The 16141-nt window shown below is 40.2% G+C and overlaps 1 protein-coding gene across 5 annotated transcripts in view; it reads left to right on the top strand.

Annotated features, from left to right (window-relative positions):
- Positions 1-16141, top strand: part of SACS (sacsin molecular chaperone) — a 39114-nt gene that overhangs the window by 9080 nt on the left and 13893 nt on the right. The window contains exons 1-9 of one of the 5 annotated variants that reach the window (XM_083498823.1): positions 1906-2400; positions 3972-4122; positions 5406-5493; positions 5887-5972; positions 7054-7165; positions 7617-7763; positions 8160-9642; positions 10307-10398; positions 11499-11525. In XM_083498823.1, the coding sequence (XP_083354949.1) occupies positions 2399-2400; positions 3972-4122; positions 5406-5493; positions 5887-5972; positions 7054-7165; positions 7617-7763; positions 8160-9642; positions 10307-10398; positions 11499-11525 (2188 nt within the window). In that variant the 5' untranslated portion in view covers positions 1906-2398. Of the gene's footprint in view, positions 1-1905; positions 2401-3971; positions 4123-5405; positions 5494-5886; positions 5973-7053; positions 7166-7616; positions 7764-8159; positions 9643-10306; positions 10399-11498; positions 11526-12933; positions 16091-16141 lie in introns of those variants that run through there. The other 4 variants (XM_083498821.1, XM_083498824.1, XM_083498822.1 and 1 more) reach the window with 4 other exon arrangements.

Here is a 16141-nt window from a genome sequence, read left to right on the forward strand (position 1 = left end):
TAAAAAGGGTCTCCAATTCTATACTCAATAACCTTTCAGCATTAACTGGGTCTGATGTGCATAAAACAGTATCATCAGTATAGTATCCCAGAATGTATCCCCTTGCATTGTATTCAGCAGTTTTCTTAGTCCATTTTACACCCTTATAAAGACTGCCTATTAATTGATCTGACTGATAACCACTTTATAAAGCTTTCTATAAAGCATGAGCTTTACAACTGCTTTTATTCAAGACAACACTCAGATGCTTGGTCACTTGTGTTCATGTTAAATCCCATGGCAATTCATATGAATTAGTTTCTTTGTTCCATTCAGTGACTTGGACAAATTCCAGCTCAGGAAATCACATTCTACTTACTTTAATTCCCTTGGGGTTTCACTTAGATTAAAAAAAAAAGGCTGAAACTATTATTTAGTGAGAAGGTAAAAACATCCACAACTTGTTTTTAATATTGCAGTCTATTTTTTTGGGTGGGGATACACTAGAAAAGATTGGCCATTGAAATTACTCTTTCTTAGGTCAAAAAGGGAATGTTAGAAAAAAAGGTGTTTTTAAGTTTGCAAACATAGAAATGATGTATCAGTATTTCAAACTTTAAATGTTCTTTGGAAGACCCAATTGTATTTTCAAAATAAGATCCTGTATTTTGGATTAAGAATGCCTAACATTTTTCAAAAGCATGAGTGAAAGGATTATGTATTTATTTTGCAGTTATACGAATGGAATAAAATTGTGCATGCTTGCTCAGAAAGAGTGGTTTTAAGTATGGAATCAAGTGGTGGGAATTAATTAATGTGATGTGAACTTTGGCAGGATATGCTGCAGTCAAGAGGATTTTGATTTTTGAAGGATGTGATTTTTGAAGAGAGTGAAAATTAATTTACTGTACGTACCATTTGCTCCAGTAAGGATCAGTGCCCCTACTCTTTGACATGTTTTTAGTTTCAAAAGTGGTATGAACAGTTCATAATTCATGATAATGTGTTTCTATATGGGGGTATACGCAAGAGTGCAAAAAAGCACATTAAAGTTAACTTAAAATGGCTCATATATGTACAAAGATACTGCTGCCCCTTGTCTGAATTGTTTCAGAATTGTGCTCTTTCTAGGGCAGCACTTGCTAAGGATGCAGGTTGATACTGGGGCTTATTCACGAACATAGGAAGCTGCCTTTGAGCCCTCATACCGAGTCAAAAGACTGGGCCATCTAGCTTAGTATTGTCCACACTGACAGGCGGCACCTCTCCAGGATTTAAGACTGGGGTCTCTCCCAGCCCTATTTGGAGATGGCCAGGATTGAACCTGGGCTCTTCTGCATTCAAAGCAGATGCTCTGCCCCTGAGTTATGGCCCTTTCTCATATTTACTTCTGAGTAAACATGCTCAAGGTTTTGAAACTTGCACACTACTCCCACCACCAAATTATATCTGCAAAGATGTCTAGATACTGAACTGAAAAAAGAAATACTGTTCTTTTGTCAGTGGTAGTAGTCCTGGGGAAAGTTGCTAGCAGGGCAATTTCCATGTACACCCTCATGAAAAGCAGGCTTAAAAAAAAATGTTCCTGCTGCAATTAAGGAGCTCCCTGTGGCGACAGGAGCATTTGTCTGACAGAGCAGAGGCGGAAGCCACTTTCTGAGAAGAGGGGTGCCTGCAGTAAGGAGGGTTCTGGAAGGGAAGAGCATCACCTTAGCATTCAGGTCTCTGGCTCAACCCTCGCTCGGCATCGCCCTAGTGGGGTCGGGAGAGACCCCTTGCCTCGAAACGCTGGAGTGCTACTGCCAGCCAGGGTCGGCAACACGGGGCTACACGGACCAAAGGCCTGTGCTCTGTATGCGGCAGCTCCCTACGTTCTTAGCAGCGTCTGCGCGCGCATTTCCCGCCTTTGTTCACTGGGGACGAGGGTCCTCTGCGCACGCCGCGCCGCAGGGCGAGCGCTTCGTGAGGAGATTTCTCGCCACGATTACTATTGTTTTGAACGAAGCGTCCGCGGCTCAGTCTGCGGGGACGGGCCTTTCGCTCTCATCCTGCGCTTGCCCTCCCCGCCCCTTCCTTCCACGCCGGCTTCCCACTCGACCCTCCTCAGCGGCGGCAGCACCCGCCAGCTTTTCCCTCCTCCCTTCCTTCGTCCCTCCCCTGCGGCGGAGAATCGCCTCGCGCCTCCCTCCGCCGACGGTTGCTGCCCGTCCTCCTCAGGGCAAGTCCCCACCCCTTCCCCATGTGCGGAACCGGCGTCGCCAGGAGGAGGAGGAGGCGGGCTGAGAGAGAGAGAGAGGCCTGGCAGGCGTCGCGGCTAACGGTCTTTTTCTAATCTGGCGGGCGCGAGCGGCGCCGCTTCAAGCTGCCTGTCACGGACCGAGCGGGCCTGGCTGGCGCGGAGGCGGCCGGGCGGCGGGGCATGTGAGTGAGGCCGGGCGGCGCGCGGGCTGTGCGCCTCGGGGCGAGGGAGAAAGGGGTGGGTCGGGGGTCGGCTGGCTTCTCTCCGCCCCCTCGAGGCTCTCCCTGACCCTCTTTTTGCTCAGGAAGGAGTGGGACCTAGGATTGGGTTACACGTGTCGTGCAATGGGGGCGGGAAGCACACACCACACACACGGGTCCCGCGTGGTGCCTTGCAGTCTTGCATCTTGGTTGTGTCATGAGCTTTCACGGGCCGCAGACGTGATGGATAATGAATGTCGATCGTGTGCCTGCCTGCCTCCCTTTCTGCCTTGTTTATCCCGTGCAGATGTGTGAGCATCCACACACACCTTACACCCCTCACTTTCCGTGTCTGCTTCGTGCAGCTGACGTTATTGGCAGTGGACCAAGAATGCTTCTGTTGCTATAAGTGTGTTAAACTTCTAGCCTGACGCAGGACTTGCTGAGTATCCCATTCTTGGTTGGGCAGCAGGACAGCCCCCCCCCCCCGGGTGCTGAGCATAAGGGGCATCACAGGGCATCGCAACTACAGTGGTACCCCGGGTTACATACGCTTCAGGTTACAGACTCCACTAACCCAGAAATAGTACCTCGGGTTAAGAACTTTGCTTCAGGATGAGAACAGAAAGTTAGCTTAAATTAGCTAAAGTGGTGCTTCAGGTTAAGAACAGTTTCAGGTTAAGAACGGACCTCCGGAACGAATTAAGTACTTAACCTGAGGTACCACTGTATAATGTAGTGAATAGAGCAGAACAAGAGGTGAGAAGTTGGGTGGTGCCGAATTTTGGCCTTGCACAGGACACTGCTGAAATTTGAAAGACCAGATTTTGCCCCTCGTGTATTGTGGTAGTGTAAGGGCCAGATAAAGTAATTCTTAAGAAGGAAACTTAAAGACGATAGCTATCATAATTATATAGGTTTTCATCAACTGACTTTTACTTAGAGTAGTCCCATTGAAATTAATATACCTAAGTTAATAATGGCCATTAATTTCTACTCTACTTGTAGGAAAAGTTAGTTGAAGGCAATCCGTAACATATAACCATGATGTACCACTGTTAGAATACAGCCTCTGTGCTCTGTTTCAAAAAGGTATTAATTAAACTGAAGAAGGTACAAAACAGCTGCTAAAGTGATCAAGGGTTGGGGCATCTTTCCTGCAAATAAAAACAAACCCTTTTGGTGCTTTGGTAAACAGCTATGGAGTTCAGTGGCTGTAGGCTTCTGAACATTCATAATTTAAGGGGCAGAATTTGTAACCCCTTTCTGATAATATTAGAGTCAGTCAGGGAAATTGATTGAAAATAGGTTTATGACAGGTAGAAAGAGATACTTATTCACACAGTGCATAGAGTTCTTTAATTACTACAGCATGTGATGAGGGCCGCTACCTTGGATGGTTTGAGTAGTTCATAGGTGATAAACCTATGAACATAAGAGGTTCTAATAATGTTCTAATAAGAAAGGATGTCTAGCTCTGCTTGGCTTTGTATTGCTGTTTCCTTTCTCCATTCATTCAAATAAGATGCCCTCTCCTTTATTTTTTGGTGTAGGACAGCCACAGTGACTGTGCTTCATGACTATGTGGGCTGCAGGACGTTTGAGGTGCCTTCTTCAGTGTCTGTGGCATCCATAAAAGAGTTAATTTATCCAGAGACAGGTTTTCCTGTAGCTGAGCAGTGTCTCTACCACAAGGGAAGAGAGGTAAGCTTCCTTAGTCTTCTGGAAAGCTTCTAGATACCCTTTTTGAAGTAGCTTTGAAATTGTTACTTTCCTTCTGAGAAATACAGGAAAGCATTAATTGACAGACTAGCTAAATTATAAATTGTTGTATTAGTAAGGAGTATATTTTAATTATGGTTGTTACTGATTTCAACATATAATCTCCTAAAAACTTGAGCCCAACCTTCCTCCTTGTGTTTCATATTAATATATCATATTGGCTAGGAACATAGGAAAAGCTGTTTTGTACTGAATCAGACCACTGGTCCATGTTGCTCAGTATTGTTCACACTGACTAGCAGCAATGCCCCAGGGTTTCAGATAGGGGACATTCCCAGCCCTACTTGGGCATGCTGAGAATTAAACATTTGCATACATAGCAGATGCTGTGCCATTGAGCTATGAACCTTCTTCACATAGTCTTAAGAGACCTGGACATCAAGTCATTTGTTAGGGTAGTTTGTGATGTGCTGGTGGGTCTGGTCTCCTGCTCTTCCAGTGCAATAAGTAGGTCTTTACAATGAGCAGGGAAATGAGTGGGTGGTGTCCAGTGATGCTGCTTCATGTGTGCAGTAGACTTCTGTGTGCCTAATGGAACTGATCTCCTGTGTAGCCCTCTGTGCACCCTCAAAATCTGCTCCAGAAGGTTGGGGTATCTTCTGGAGCAGACTTGGGTGGGGGTGGGCATGGGGAGAGAAGAGGAAGAAGATGTCTTCTTGTGTGAGTGTAATGCTGCTTGCATAGGGTTAGATATAGCCAGGTATCTCCAGAAAACCTGTGATGGCTGGGGGAGAGTTATTCAAATCTTAAGGAGTATTGATTGAGGGCCCAGTTTTTTCGAACTGATGCTTTGGAGCTGGTTCTTCAAGAAAGCATGTCTTTGAATTTTTTTAAAAGTGTAGATGATGTTTACATAATGAGGATCTGCTCCGATTCAAATTATATGCAACTGTATTTCATATAAATAGATACAATTATATATTTTATTGACGCAACTTACACTGCTGAAGAAGAAAGCTTTTCTTTTTCTATGTAATATGTGGGAAGATAACCCCATAGGCCAAATTAGGACCCTTACTGGGCCCAATTTGATCCAGAGGCCAGAAATTCCCCATGCCTGATAAATATATCCTGATAAATATTTATGGTGGCACATGTGGTCATTTGTTGACTGGTTGTCTTCACAGGTTGAAGCAGTTTATATACTTTTGATACATTGCATATTCAAGAATGCACAACATTAAAAAAAACCCTTTCCCTTTCAGTTATCAGACTGTGTTGAGGTTGGGGACCTTCAGACTTCTCAGAATCATGTATTTCTAAATCTTTTGTCAAAGGGCCTAAAAGGAGGAGGTATAGTAAATTACAATAAATCTTCCCTTTACCCTTGCATCTCTCATTTCTCCTCTTTTTTTTTACTATTTTTCATCTCTGCATATATTCATTTTTAAAACAAATTACAAAAACAGATTTCTATCTAAAGGAAAAAATTGCAGTGTACATTCCTGTATGAGTCAATTTATCTGATAGTGCAAATGATTTAAGACATACATTTTTCTTTCAAATATTTTCAGCAATTTTATCCTTTTCATCACTTTATAGTGTTACATTCCTAGCCTGTAATCTATGAATTAACAATCTGCAATACAAACCTGAAACTAATAATTGCAGTCCTGAAGAGTAACAATTATGTGTCTTTTCTCCCTAAAACAAGTACATGACATTTTACTTCTTCTGCATTTCTAGGTCGTTTTGGACAAACAACTCCACCGCTTGTTGATTTCCTTAAAGATATTTTAAGAAGATATCCAGAAGGAGGACAGATTCTTAAGGTACAGTGTAACAACATATTTTAAAATAAGGAATGCAAGGAAATTAAAGTAAGGAAAACATTTTAAAGTAAGAAAAACAATACCTTGCTTTAAATTTGTTAACGAACAGTGCTTTGCACATTTTTAAATATGGAACTGGGGTACTGAATAACATTATTGGTTCTGTTTTTCCTCCTGGTTTAATGACAGAAGGAAATGAGAAACTTCCGTTTGTTATTTTACAGTACACCATGATTCAACTGTTCATGGGAAACTATGGTTTGTCCAAACCATGGGGTTAGTTTTGTGTATGTGTGCCAACCAAGATATTAGACCATGATTTATTGACAGAAGCTGGAGCTTGCAATGCCTTCCCCTCTTAAGTGAAGAACAGGGTAAGAAGAGTGGGATACTTGGAAGCCTGAGGCTTGCTTTTGCTTAGGTTCTTATTGAAAAACCATTGCTTTTTGTTGTATTTGAACTGTGCTTATAGTTTTGTTGACAAATTTTATATTTGTATATACAGTGGTACCTCGGGTTACAGACGCTTCAGGTTACAGACTCTGCTAACCCAGAAATAGTACCTCAGGTTAAGAACTTTGCTTCAGGATGAGAACAGAAATCATGCGGCAACAGCAGCGGGAGGCCCCATTAGCTAAAGTGGTACCTCAGGTTAAGAACAGTTTCAGGTTAAGAACGGACCTCCGGAATGAATTAAGTTCTTAACCCAAGGTACCACTGTATATGGTAGTTTAAGGAGGTGTCACTATATAGGTTCCACATAAGATAAGAATCTCAGAATTTGAAATGCTGATAATTTACACAAAAAATATATGTTAACTATATATTGCCCTTAAGTATGCTTGACCAGCATGGGAATAATGCCTTTAACAAAAAGTAATTGAAACATTTGGAACTTGAATGAGATATTAACGCCACCATCTTCCGCTATGTTGTATCTTAGTCTATATTGCATCTAATCACTCCATCACAAGCAGAGGTGAATACAGTAGTCGAGTAAGATATCTGCTGATGTTATTTAATCCCATTTGTTAATTATTGCATGTTATTACATAGCTCTCAATATTTGTTTTGTTTTCAGGAATTGATTCAAAATGCAGAAGATGCTGGTGCCACAGAAGTTAAGTTTCTATATGATGAGACTCAGTATGGGACAGAGTCTCTGTGGTCTAAAGACATGGCACAATATCAGGGTAAGTTATCTTTTCCATATCTAATTTTCTTCCTGAATTATTAGTTTTCTTGTGGTGTAGTGATATACTGAGGAGCATAGCTAACTCTAGAACATTGCAGCTAGGCTTACATTTTACATTTGGCTTTCAAAAAGAGCTATTTGGTTAGTAATCCAGTTGTATCAGTTTGTGGCTCAAGATAATTGACTCTAGGCTTAAACTACAATTTAATCAATCTGTGCTGTTGCTAGTTAGGTTTATCATGAAAATGAGTTAGAAACAAGTGTTTGGATCTTTAAAATATGTAAGACTAGTCCAAAATTATAGAATCAGTTGGGGTTAAAGTCAGTTTCCGTTTGTATCTGTATTCTTTATAGTACTCAGTAATTTAATTATAAATATCTAAATATCTATGCTGTTTCCAAATCAGCCTATATTTTTACATTTACCATGTCTCCCCCACCCCCTTTAGGTCCTGCACTTTATGTATTCAACAATGCAGTTTTTACCCCCGAAGACTGGCATGGAATTCAGGAGATAGCAAGAAGCAGAAAGAAAGATGATCCTCTTAAAGTTGGAAGATTTGGAATTGGTTTTAATTCAGTTTATCACATTACAGGTAGTTACAATGCATTTTTTATGCTGCAGAATTAATGTTGCATGGGGGGGTGAACACCATCTGTGCATTCACTTAAGGCTTGCTCCAAGTTTAAAATTTGTTTATTCTAAGATTGAGCTTGTATAAAGGGAAGAAAAATCTGCCAAAAGTAGTTTCATTTAAAACATTTATTGGGTTCTTTGTAGAATTTTTGTCTCCTGAGCATTGGAGGAAGACTGGGGGTTCTGTGGTGTTTAATTTTCCTCTTTTTAGTAGTGGTTTCTTCTTTTCCTGCTTAATTTAATGTATGTGTTAGATTGTTGTATATGTAATAATTGAAGGGATTTTAAGGCTTTTGTTGTTGTTGTTGTAGACTTGTAAACAAGCTGTTCATACTTTTTTGCTTCTATTTTGTAGATGTTCCTAGTATATTCAGTGGTGACCAAATTGGAATGCTGGACCCTCATCAAACACTTTTTGGACCCCATGAATCAGGTCAATGTTGGAATCTAAAGGATGACATCAAAGAAATTAATGAGTTGACAGACCAGTTTAAGCCTTTCGTTGGTGTGTTTGGAAGCACTAAGGAAACCTTCAATACTGGTCATTTCCCTGGTACATTCTTTCGTTTCCCTCTTCGCCAGCAGCCTTCCCAGTTAAGTAGCAATCTGTACAACAAGGAAAAGGTTCTTGAATTATTTGAATCCTTCAGAGCGGATGCAGATACAGTACTCCTCTTCCTTAAAAGTGTGCAAGATGTCTCATTACACATTAGGGAAGCTGATGGGACCGAGCGACTAATTTTTAGAGTCACTGCCAGTGAGAATAAAGCTCTGAAGCACGAAAGACCCAACTCTATCAAGATTCTGGGAAATGCAATAAGCCAGTATTGTAAAGGAGTTCCGAGTAATAGTATAACATGTGTGACATACCACATAAACATAGTTTTAGAAGATGAGTGTGTTAAAGATGCACAGAAGACATCGTGGTTGGTATGTAACAGTGTTGGAGGACGAGGAATATGCAATGAATTGGACTCTTTGGCTGATGACTTGAAGTATATTCCGACTATTGGCATAGCAATGTCTTTATCAAGTGATGGAGAGGGAAAAGGAGCTGCAGCGCAGTTTTCAGGAAGAGCGTTTTGTTTTCTTCCATTACCTCCTGGCGAGGAAAGTAAGACAGGACTTCCAGTTCACGTGAGTGGCTTTTTTGGCCTTACAGATAACAGAAGAAGTATCAAATGGCGAGAGCTGGATCAGTGGCGAGATCCAGCAGCCCTGTGGAATGAGCTGCTTGTGGCCAATGTGGTCCCCAAAGCCTATGCAACCCTCGTATTGGAAGCAATTAAACGAATGGAAACAGAAAAGAATTCAGATTTCCCACTGTCAGCTGAGAGAATTTATAGATTATGGCCACAAAAAAACAAAACAAAAGTTCACTGGCAGCCAATTATAGAACCTCTTTTGAATGAATTGTTCCAGAATGAAGTTATTTACTCCATCACTGATAACTGGATAAAGGTTGAGGAGGTATATTTTTCAGAAATGGATGAGAGTTTGGAATACACCCAAGCTGTGCTAAACTACCTCCAGGACTCGGGGAAAGAGGTTGCTAAGGTACCAGACAATATTGCTAATGCAGTTGACCTGATTGTTTCTAGTACAAAACCTGTGAAAAAAGTGACTCCTGGTACAGTGCGGCAAGTATTAAGGCAATCTGGACACAAGGGACCAGCTGATGAAAAGCTTCATGTCTTAGATTTTGTGCTTAGTGATGGAAACTACAGTGAGCTTATTGGACTGGAGCTTTTACCATTACAAAATGGAAATTTTATTTCATTCTCTTCATCTACATCAGATCAGGATGCAATTTACATAACTTCAGAAAGTTTCCCAAGGTATAACATGCATTTTATAGCATATTTTATAATAGTGTAAGTTTTTTATTTAAATGTTACTCTGTATAGTTCACAGAGTATAACATATACAGTTCTGTACAATGGAGTCACAGAACTGTGCATGTCTTCCTTTTGTGAGCTGGGAATGGAGGCTGTGGTTTGGCATTTGGCCACATACTCAGATGCAGCACATCTTTATGACCATATTCCCATGCATGCTTAGTAAGCATCTTGTAATGTACTTGCCTATCCACTAGACAATACTAGAAAATCATGAATGCATTCCACTTGTCTATGGCTGGTGGCCAGGGATTGACTGTGGTATACGAGGGAAGGGTTCTAATTGTCTCCCCCCACCCCATCCCCATGCTGCAGTCTCAATAGCAATTGCTTCCCCTCTCCAAGAGTTGCTATTCCTCCTAGGAGAGGTGTGACACAATGGTGTTTTTTGTGAAGTGTGTGGCCACAGTGGGGCTGTCTTGCTGCACAATCTTGGCTGAGGTATACCGTAATCATTTGCTTGGGAGGGAACATGGAGAGGATAAGAACTTATTATTCACTAAAAATTTAATGAATAATATTACTACATTTACAGTATTTGTGCCTTTGAAAAATGGCACAAGTTATATGGATGATCAACACTCTCTTTTTAATGACATACTAGGTCCCTCTTCCCAGGTCTTGAAGGAAGATTACTTGCTGATGATCTGAAGCCACAAGTTCTGGCTGCTTTGAAAGATGCTGCCAAAAGCAGAGGTAAAATATGTTTATATGGCTTATCATGACACAAGTACAGCCCACTAAAATGCATATACTGTAAGCTAATCAGGACACAAAACACTTAAGAGTGGACATAAGTAAAGGCAAAAGGAATGAAATACAGTGGAACCTCAGGTTATGGTGGGGATCCATTCCAGAGGCCTCGCCGCAACCCGAAAATGATGCAAACCAAAGAGTCGCGTCTGCTCATGCATGCGGCACGATTTAGCACTTCTGCGCGTACGCGAGCGGCGCAAACCCAGACGTAACCTGTTCCAGTACTTCCGGGTTTGTGCTGGTCACAAGCTGAGGGTGATGTAAGTCGGAGGCAACGTAACCCGAAGCTCCACTGTAATTCAATTTTTTTTTTAATGTTCCATAATCATTTTATGTATCCATGAGAGTCAGGTTTATTACTGAATCAGAAAAAAATGAAAATTTAGAAGCAAATATCCTTCTTGGAAAAAATATATCCATTGTGTACTACAGTTAGTATGTGCTGTTGTTCATGTTGATCAACATAGACAAAAAAAATCATGTGTGAGACATTCTTCAGATTTAAAACTTTTGCTGGGAAGAACTGGCTCACTTTATGTCAACTTGTACGGATCTTCAGTATGCAATATTGAGATTAAAATATTGAAAAATAGCCACATCCTAGTGAGTGCTACCCTTATTTTTCTTGTGTTCTGTGTAGAAGTAAAGTTAGCAAACTCTGACGAGAACTGTCTTTATTTATGCCTAGCTTTGCACAAAAAACTTCCAAAAGAAATAACAGATGCATTGATACAATAATGATGCAACATGCTGAATAAAAGTAGAACTGCAACAGAGATTTCGACAGTTGTTGCTATATACAAAAGGTCACTCATTCCTTTAGTATAACAGGAAAATTTTCATTCTGGTTATTTGAAAGAAAATGGTTAATGTGCGTATGGAAGAATCCCTTTTATCCAACCAAAGCAGCCATTTCCTTATATAGAAGAATGGACAAATCACTGCAGTTACAGTTTGCTCTGGCACACATCATAGTTGTCATGTGTCATTATTATCATCATCTTTATTTCCTCCTTAAAATGCATTTCATTATATTTTAGCCCAACAGCTTCTCTGGGGATTTTCAGGTAGGACTGTTGTCTGAGTAACTGCTGAACAAAAGTCTAGCATTTGTGTGCGTTTGATTACTGGTTGTTCTGCTTGACTCATGTTCCAGAATGGTAATGGTTACAGCCCTGGTTCCCTTGTGTTTTTTCAGATTTTAATTACTTCTACTAATACTGCTTAAAGAGATATTTGAAAAATAATTTCTGTAAGGTTATAAGAAGAATATTTCTCAGGAAGCTGAAGAAACTTGTGAATGCTATCCAATATGTGGTTCATACTTAGTTTTATACACAACAGTTTTCATTATGAGCAACTTTGAATTAGTAAAGTGTTCTACTAGGAACATAGATTTATAAAAGCTTTGTAAAGATTGTATGTATAAGTTGAGCTGATGCAATAGGACATGTATCTTAATTAAAAATTATATTGCAATTTATTCATAAAAGAGAAAGACACCAATAAACAGGACACACAAATAAAAAGCAAAAAAGTTCCTATCTCGCTTCCTATACCCTTCAAGTTCTCTAGACAATTATTTCATAAAAGTCATATGCCACACCTCTTATTTACAAAAAGAATTAAACTTAAAATTTGAAACATGTATTTAAAATGTTCAAACGATAATTAAAAATTACAGTAAGCAAAAGAGATTGAAATACATGGAAGTGCTCTATTTGTCTGGATAGGCTTACCTGAACAAAAATGTTTTAAGCGGGTGCTGAAAAGAGTATGACAAAGATTTCTGCCTGATCCCAGTACACGGGGAGTTCCAAAATGTAGGTGCTGCCACACTACAATATTAATTTATTTTTTAAACAATTTTTATTGTTTTCAGAATGAACAATCAACATCTTCCTGCCTTCAAGAGTGCTACATCTTGCCAAACAAATACAAATACAATACAAATAATAAATAAAAACATAGTCTCATAAGTCCCGGTGAGAAGTAGGTGGTCTGTATCCATGTTTTTTTTTTGAAGTTCATACTAAATAAAATTGAACCAAGTTGCAGAAAATCTGACGTTTTGTTGGTTCTTTGCTCACGTTACTTGTCTATCAGGTTTTTCATGAGAATTAGCTTCCAGAACAAATATACCAATATTCCATTAAGTTAGGATCTACAGTTCTATGATTCAAAGATCTACAAAATTTAGCAATGGTAAAAATAACAATTTCTTACGCGTGTAGAATGAATATAATGTGGCACATGTGACAGTGCAAGTTTATGCTAGTTTAACACTTCAAGAGGAATCATGGTATTAATAATAAGAATAAGAATAATAGAATTTATATGCCTCCAATAACCGGAGGTCTCAGGGCAGTTCACAAAACAAAATCAAAATATAAAAGCACAAAACCACAAAATATATAATAAAAATAAAAACAACCCAATAACCCACTGCCCCCCCACCCCCACCACATTTTAAAAGGGCATAGGACGTGCCAGTTTATCATGGCTGAATCATGTTATAATCCTAACAAGTTGTAGCAGGAGATTCCATTCAAACCCCTCAGGTGGTCTCAGTAGTGTAAGAAATTATAAAATCTAGGGTTACCTTTATTACAAACTCTTAGTGCAGGGGAGAGCAGAAGAGTGACCGCTCTTCCCCTTAACCGGAGGGCACCCTTTGCGTGCCCACGTCCAGCATCCCCAATCCTCCGAGACTCCCGGCAAAGCGCTCCTGGTCCACCTCAACTCGTCACAGCCCTTTGAGGTTCCCGCCAAACCTCAGTTCAAAATGATCCCAATTGTGACGGGCGGAGGCAGAGCCAAGAGAGAGCAAACCAAGAAGGAGTAGTCTTCACTCCAGGCTGCTCTTTGTGTACGTAAGTGGGCAAAGCTTATTTGGTCACTCAGTCAGCTCAAGAGCTTCACCTGCCCTACCTTCCCTTTGTTTATACTCTTTATTGCAGGTTCACTTCTTTACAGGTATGCGGGCGCTGCTACGGTCTTACCATGGTTGCTGTTAAAGGACCCAGAAGGAATTTCCCCTGCATTGGCAGGTTTTGCCTTCTCTGTAGCAAAAGCCCCCCCCCCCCATTCCCAGGGTTCTCCGTTAAAGGGGTTATGTTGAGGGGAGTCACTGGCCATACATTGAGAGGCTATCAGTGCACCCCTGTGTTACAGTGAAATAAGGGGCAGGCTGTCTGCGTAAATATACGTGTTCCAGAGCCAGCCCACTCCCCAGACAGCTATAATAACCCTGATGTGCCTCAGATCCCCGGCTGGGGACTGGGAGGGATAAATGCCCAATGCCTAAGCCAAAGTCTTCTTGCACCTGAATGTTTAAATAAAGTTGTGGTCAATTTTAATCCCATAACATGTTACAAGTCATTCATTCCACCCGAGTGGCTCCTGGGGTCGGGGGGGTTTCCTCCTGGGCACGCAATGGGATCTACCCACATATCTCTGAGTGATTTGCAGTGGATCAACAAGGATTCTGACTTGCAGTTGTTTAAAATGGCAATCAGGCTACCCCCCCCCCCTTTCTAAATTAGGCTGTTGAGATAAAGAAATGTGGGGGAGGGAGGGATACTTTGTGTGTGACAGGATTGTGAGCTCAGTTCTGGTAATGCGTACAAATTCCTGAGTTTAGTATGTTCCTTAATTCTGAGTATGCTGCTCCACCTCCACGACTAATTTGCACCTTCCTCTGTTTGGTGGATCTTGGGGTTTTAGTAAAACAGATCTCATAAGCCTGAAGTCTGTTTGCCCCTGCCATAATTTATCTTATGGCAACTTCCAATATTTTTACATTTAAAACTCACCCATGGGTAGAGTTGTAGATAGTAAATATGTAGATATTTTACAATTTTCATTTTGTTTTCCTTTCATTGTTTTTCCATGCATCTATGCAAAGACACTAAAATAGTGGTTAGGACAAAAGGAAGTGGTGGAAAAGTACTTTGAAAAGGTGGTTCACTTCTACAGTTAAAATGTAGAAGAAACAAATCTTCTGTAGAAAAGTCATTTCCTCTCTTCAGATCTTCCTTTTAGATTGCATAAGGAATGCAAAATAGCATGCAGGTGTGTAGTGATAAAATGAGTCAAATGATTTTCTGCAAAGAGGAGTTGTTTGCATATCTGTCTTTGCATGATTGGAATGGTAGTTGCATGGTGGATATTGAAAACAATTATACTTCTGTGATTTTTTTTGTAAAAACAGGAGAAGAAATTCCACTGATCCATTAGGTGGAAAAGTAGTAGTATTCTGGTGTACATTGAGAGACCTTTTCAAATTGCAACCTGTAATACAGTATTAATTTCAGTCTTGATTTAAGAGTTAGAAATGCTGGATTTGTCTAGTATTGTCTGCATTTTGTGTGTGTTTCTTGTGCTGATCTGGACCAAACATCAGTCTATACTTTAGGTGCTTGTTAACAGAGTGCAATATTATACATGATAATAGTTCTGTGATTGAACTACCTTTTTAGGTTTTTCAAATAGCAGGGGAACTAATATGGATTGGTACCACTGTGTTGGGAAGCGCTTTTAAAAATCATTTGCCCTTGTAGCATTTTCCCAATGAAAAGTGCCCCACCCCAGCTGTTTTTTGCCCCATTAAGGACAACCTTTTGTGTACAGTCTGTGTACAAGTAAGGTTTTCCTAACAGAGCAAATAGCACTGGTGTCTTTTTTCTTTTTAATTTTCACCAGGAAATCAGCATGGATTGGAATAAATTTGAAACAGTGCTAAAATCAAATAAATCATGGTGTTTCTCAAAGATCTATTGAATGATTGTTAAAAAAATAAGAACACAGTTAACAATTGTATGCTGAAATAAAATAAATATATAAATAGTGACATCCAAGAGAGCTGTGGCAATTTCTGTTTCAAAAGGGCTCCAATTTCTCAGTTGCTGTGATCTATAAAGAAAACTATTTTAAAATGGCAACTCAATGGTACTAGACTTTATCAAAAAGTAAAATGACCAGTAAATCAAGAGAGGGAAAATGCTGGATTTGTCTGGAATTAATTTGATTTCTACTATATGTGCTGGCAGTGTAAAAAAGCAAAGTCATATTGGTAAATGGTGATGGGAATGCTTAGAGAAGTATTTCAGAGACAAATAGAAGCAGATCCACTGCTATACACAAGAAAACAGAGTGTTGTGGAATATTAAATACAAGTTTTACTTATAGTGATCATTGAAAGGACAGTATACTTATACCAGATCCCAACTATAGTAGTGGGGTTTCTGCTGGCTGAGCCAACCTGAGCCTGGTAGATGGGAAACAAGCCTTTAAAATATGGTTCAAGTAACACCACCCCTTTTTTCTGGCTTAACACACTGGGTTAAATGGCTGCTCTGTACAGATTTAGGAGTGCAGCAGCCGTAATCCTTACTTCAGAAGTCCATGCTTGCTCATTCCTGCTAAGCCATGGTTTGGCTTAACGTTAGACGTGAGCTGCGCCAGTGTGCAGGACTAATGTAGAACAGTACCACACATGCTGTGTACTAAGAAAGGAAACAATAATGAAGTGGTAGACTACTTGTCCTATTGTCTGCCATCTGAAGATAATGTAATTAGTCGGTAGGGTGTCAGGGTAAGTACCAGCAGCTGCCTCTTTCCATGAAGAAGTGTGCATGCACACGAAAGCTTATACCAAGAACTAACTTAGTTGGTCTTTAAG

This window comes from Podarcis liolepis, assembly GCF_965112155.1.
Source record: "Podarcis liolepis genome assembly, chromosome: 4".
NCBI classification, from domain to species: domain Eukaryota; kingdom Metazoa; phylum Chordata; class Lepidosauria; order Squamata; family Lacertidae; genus Podarcis; species Podarcis liolepis.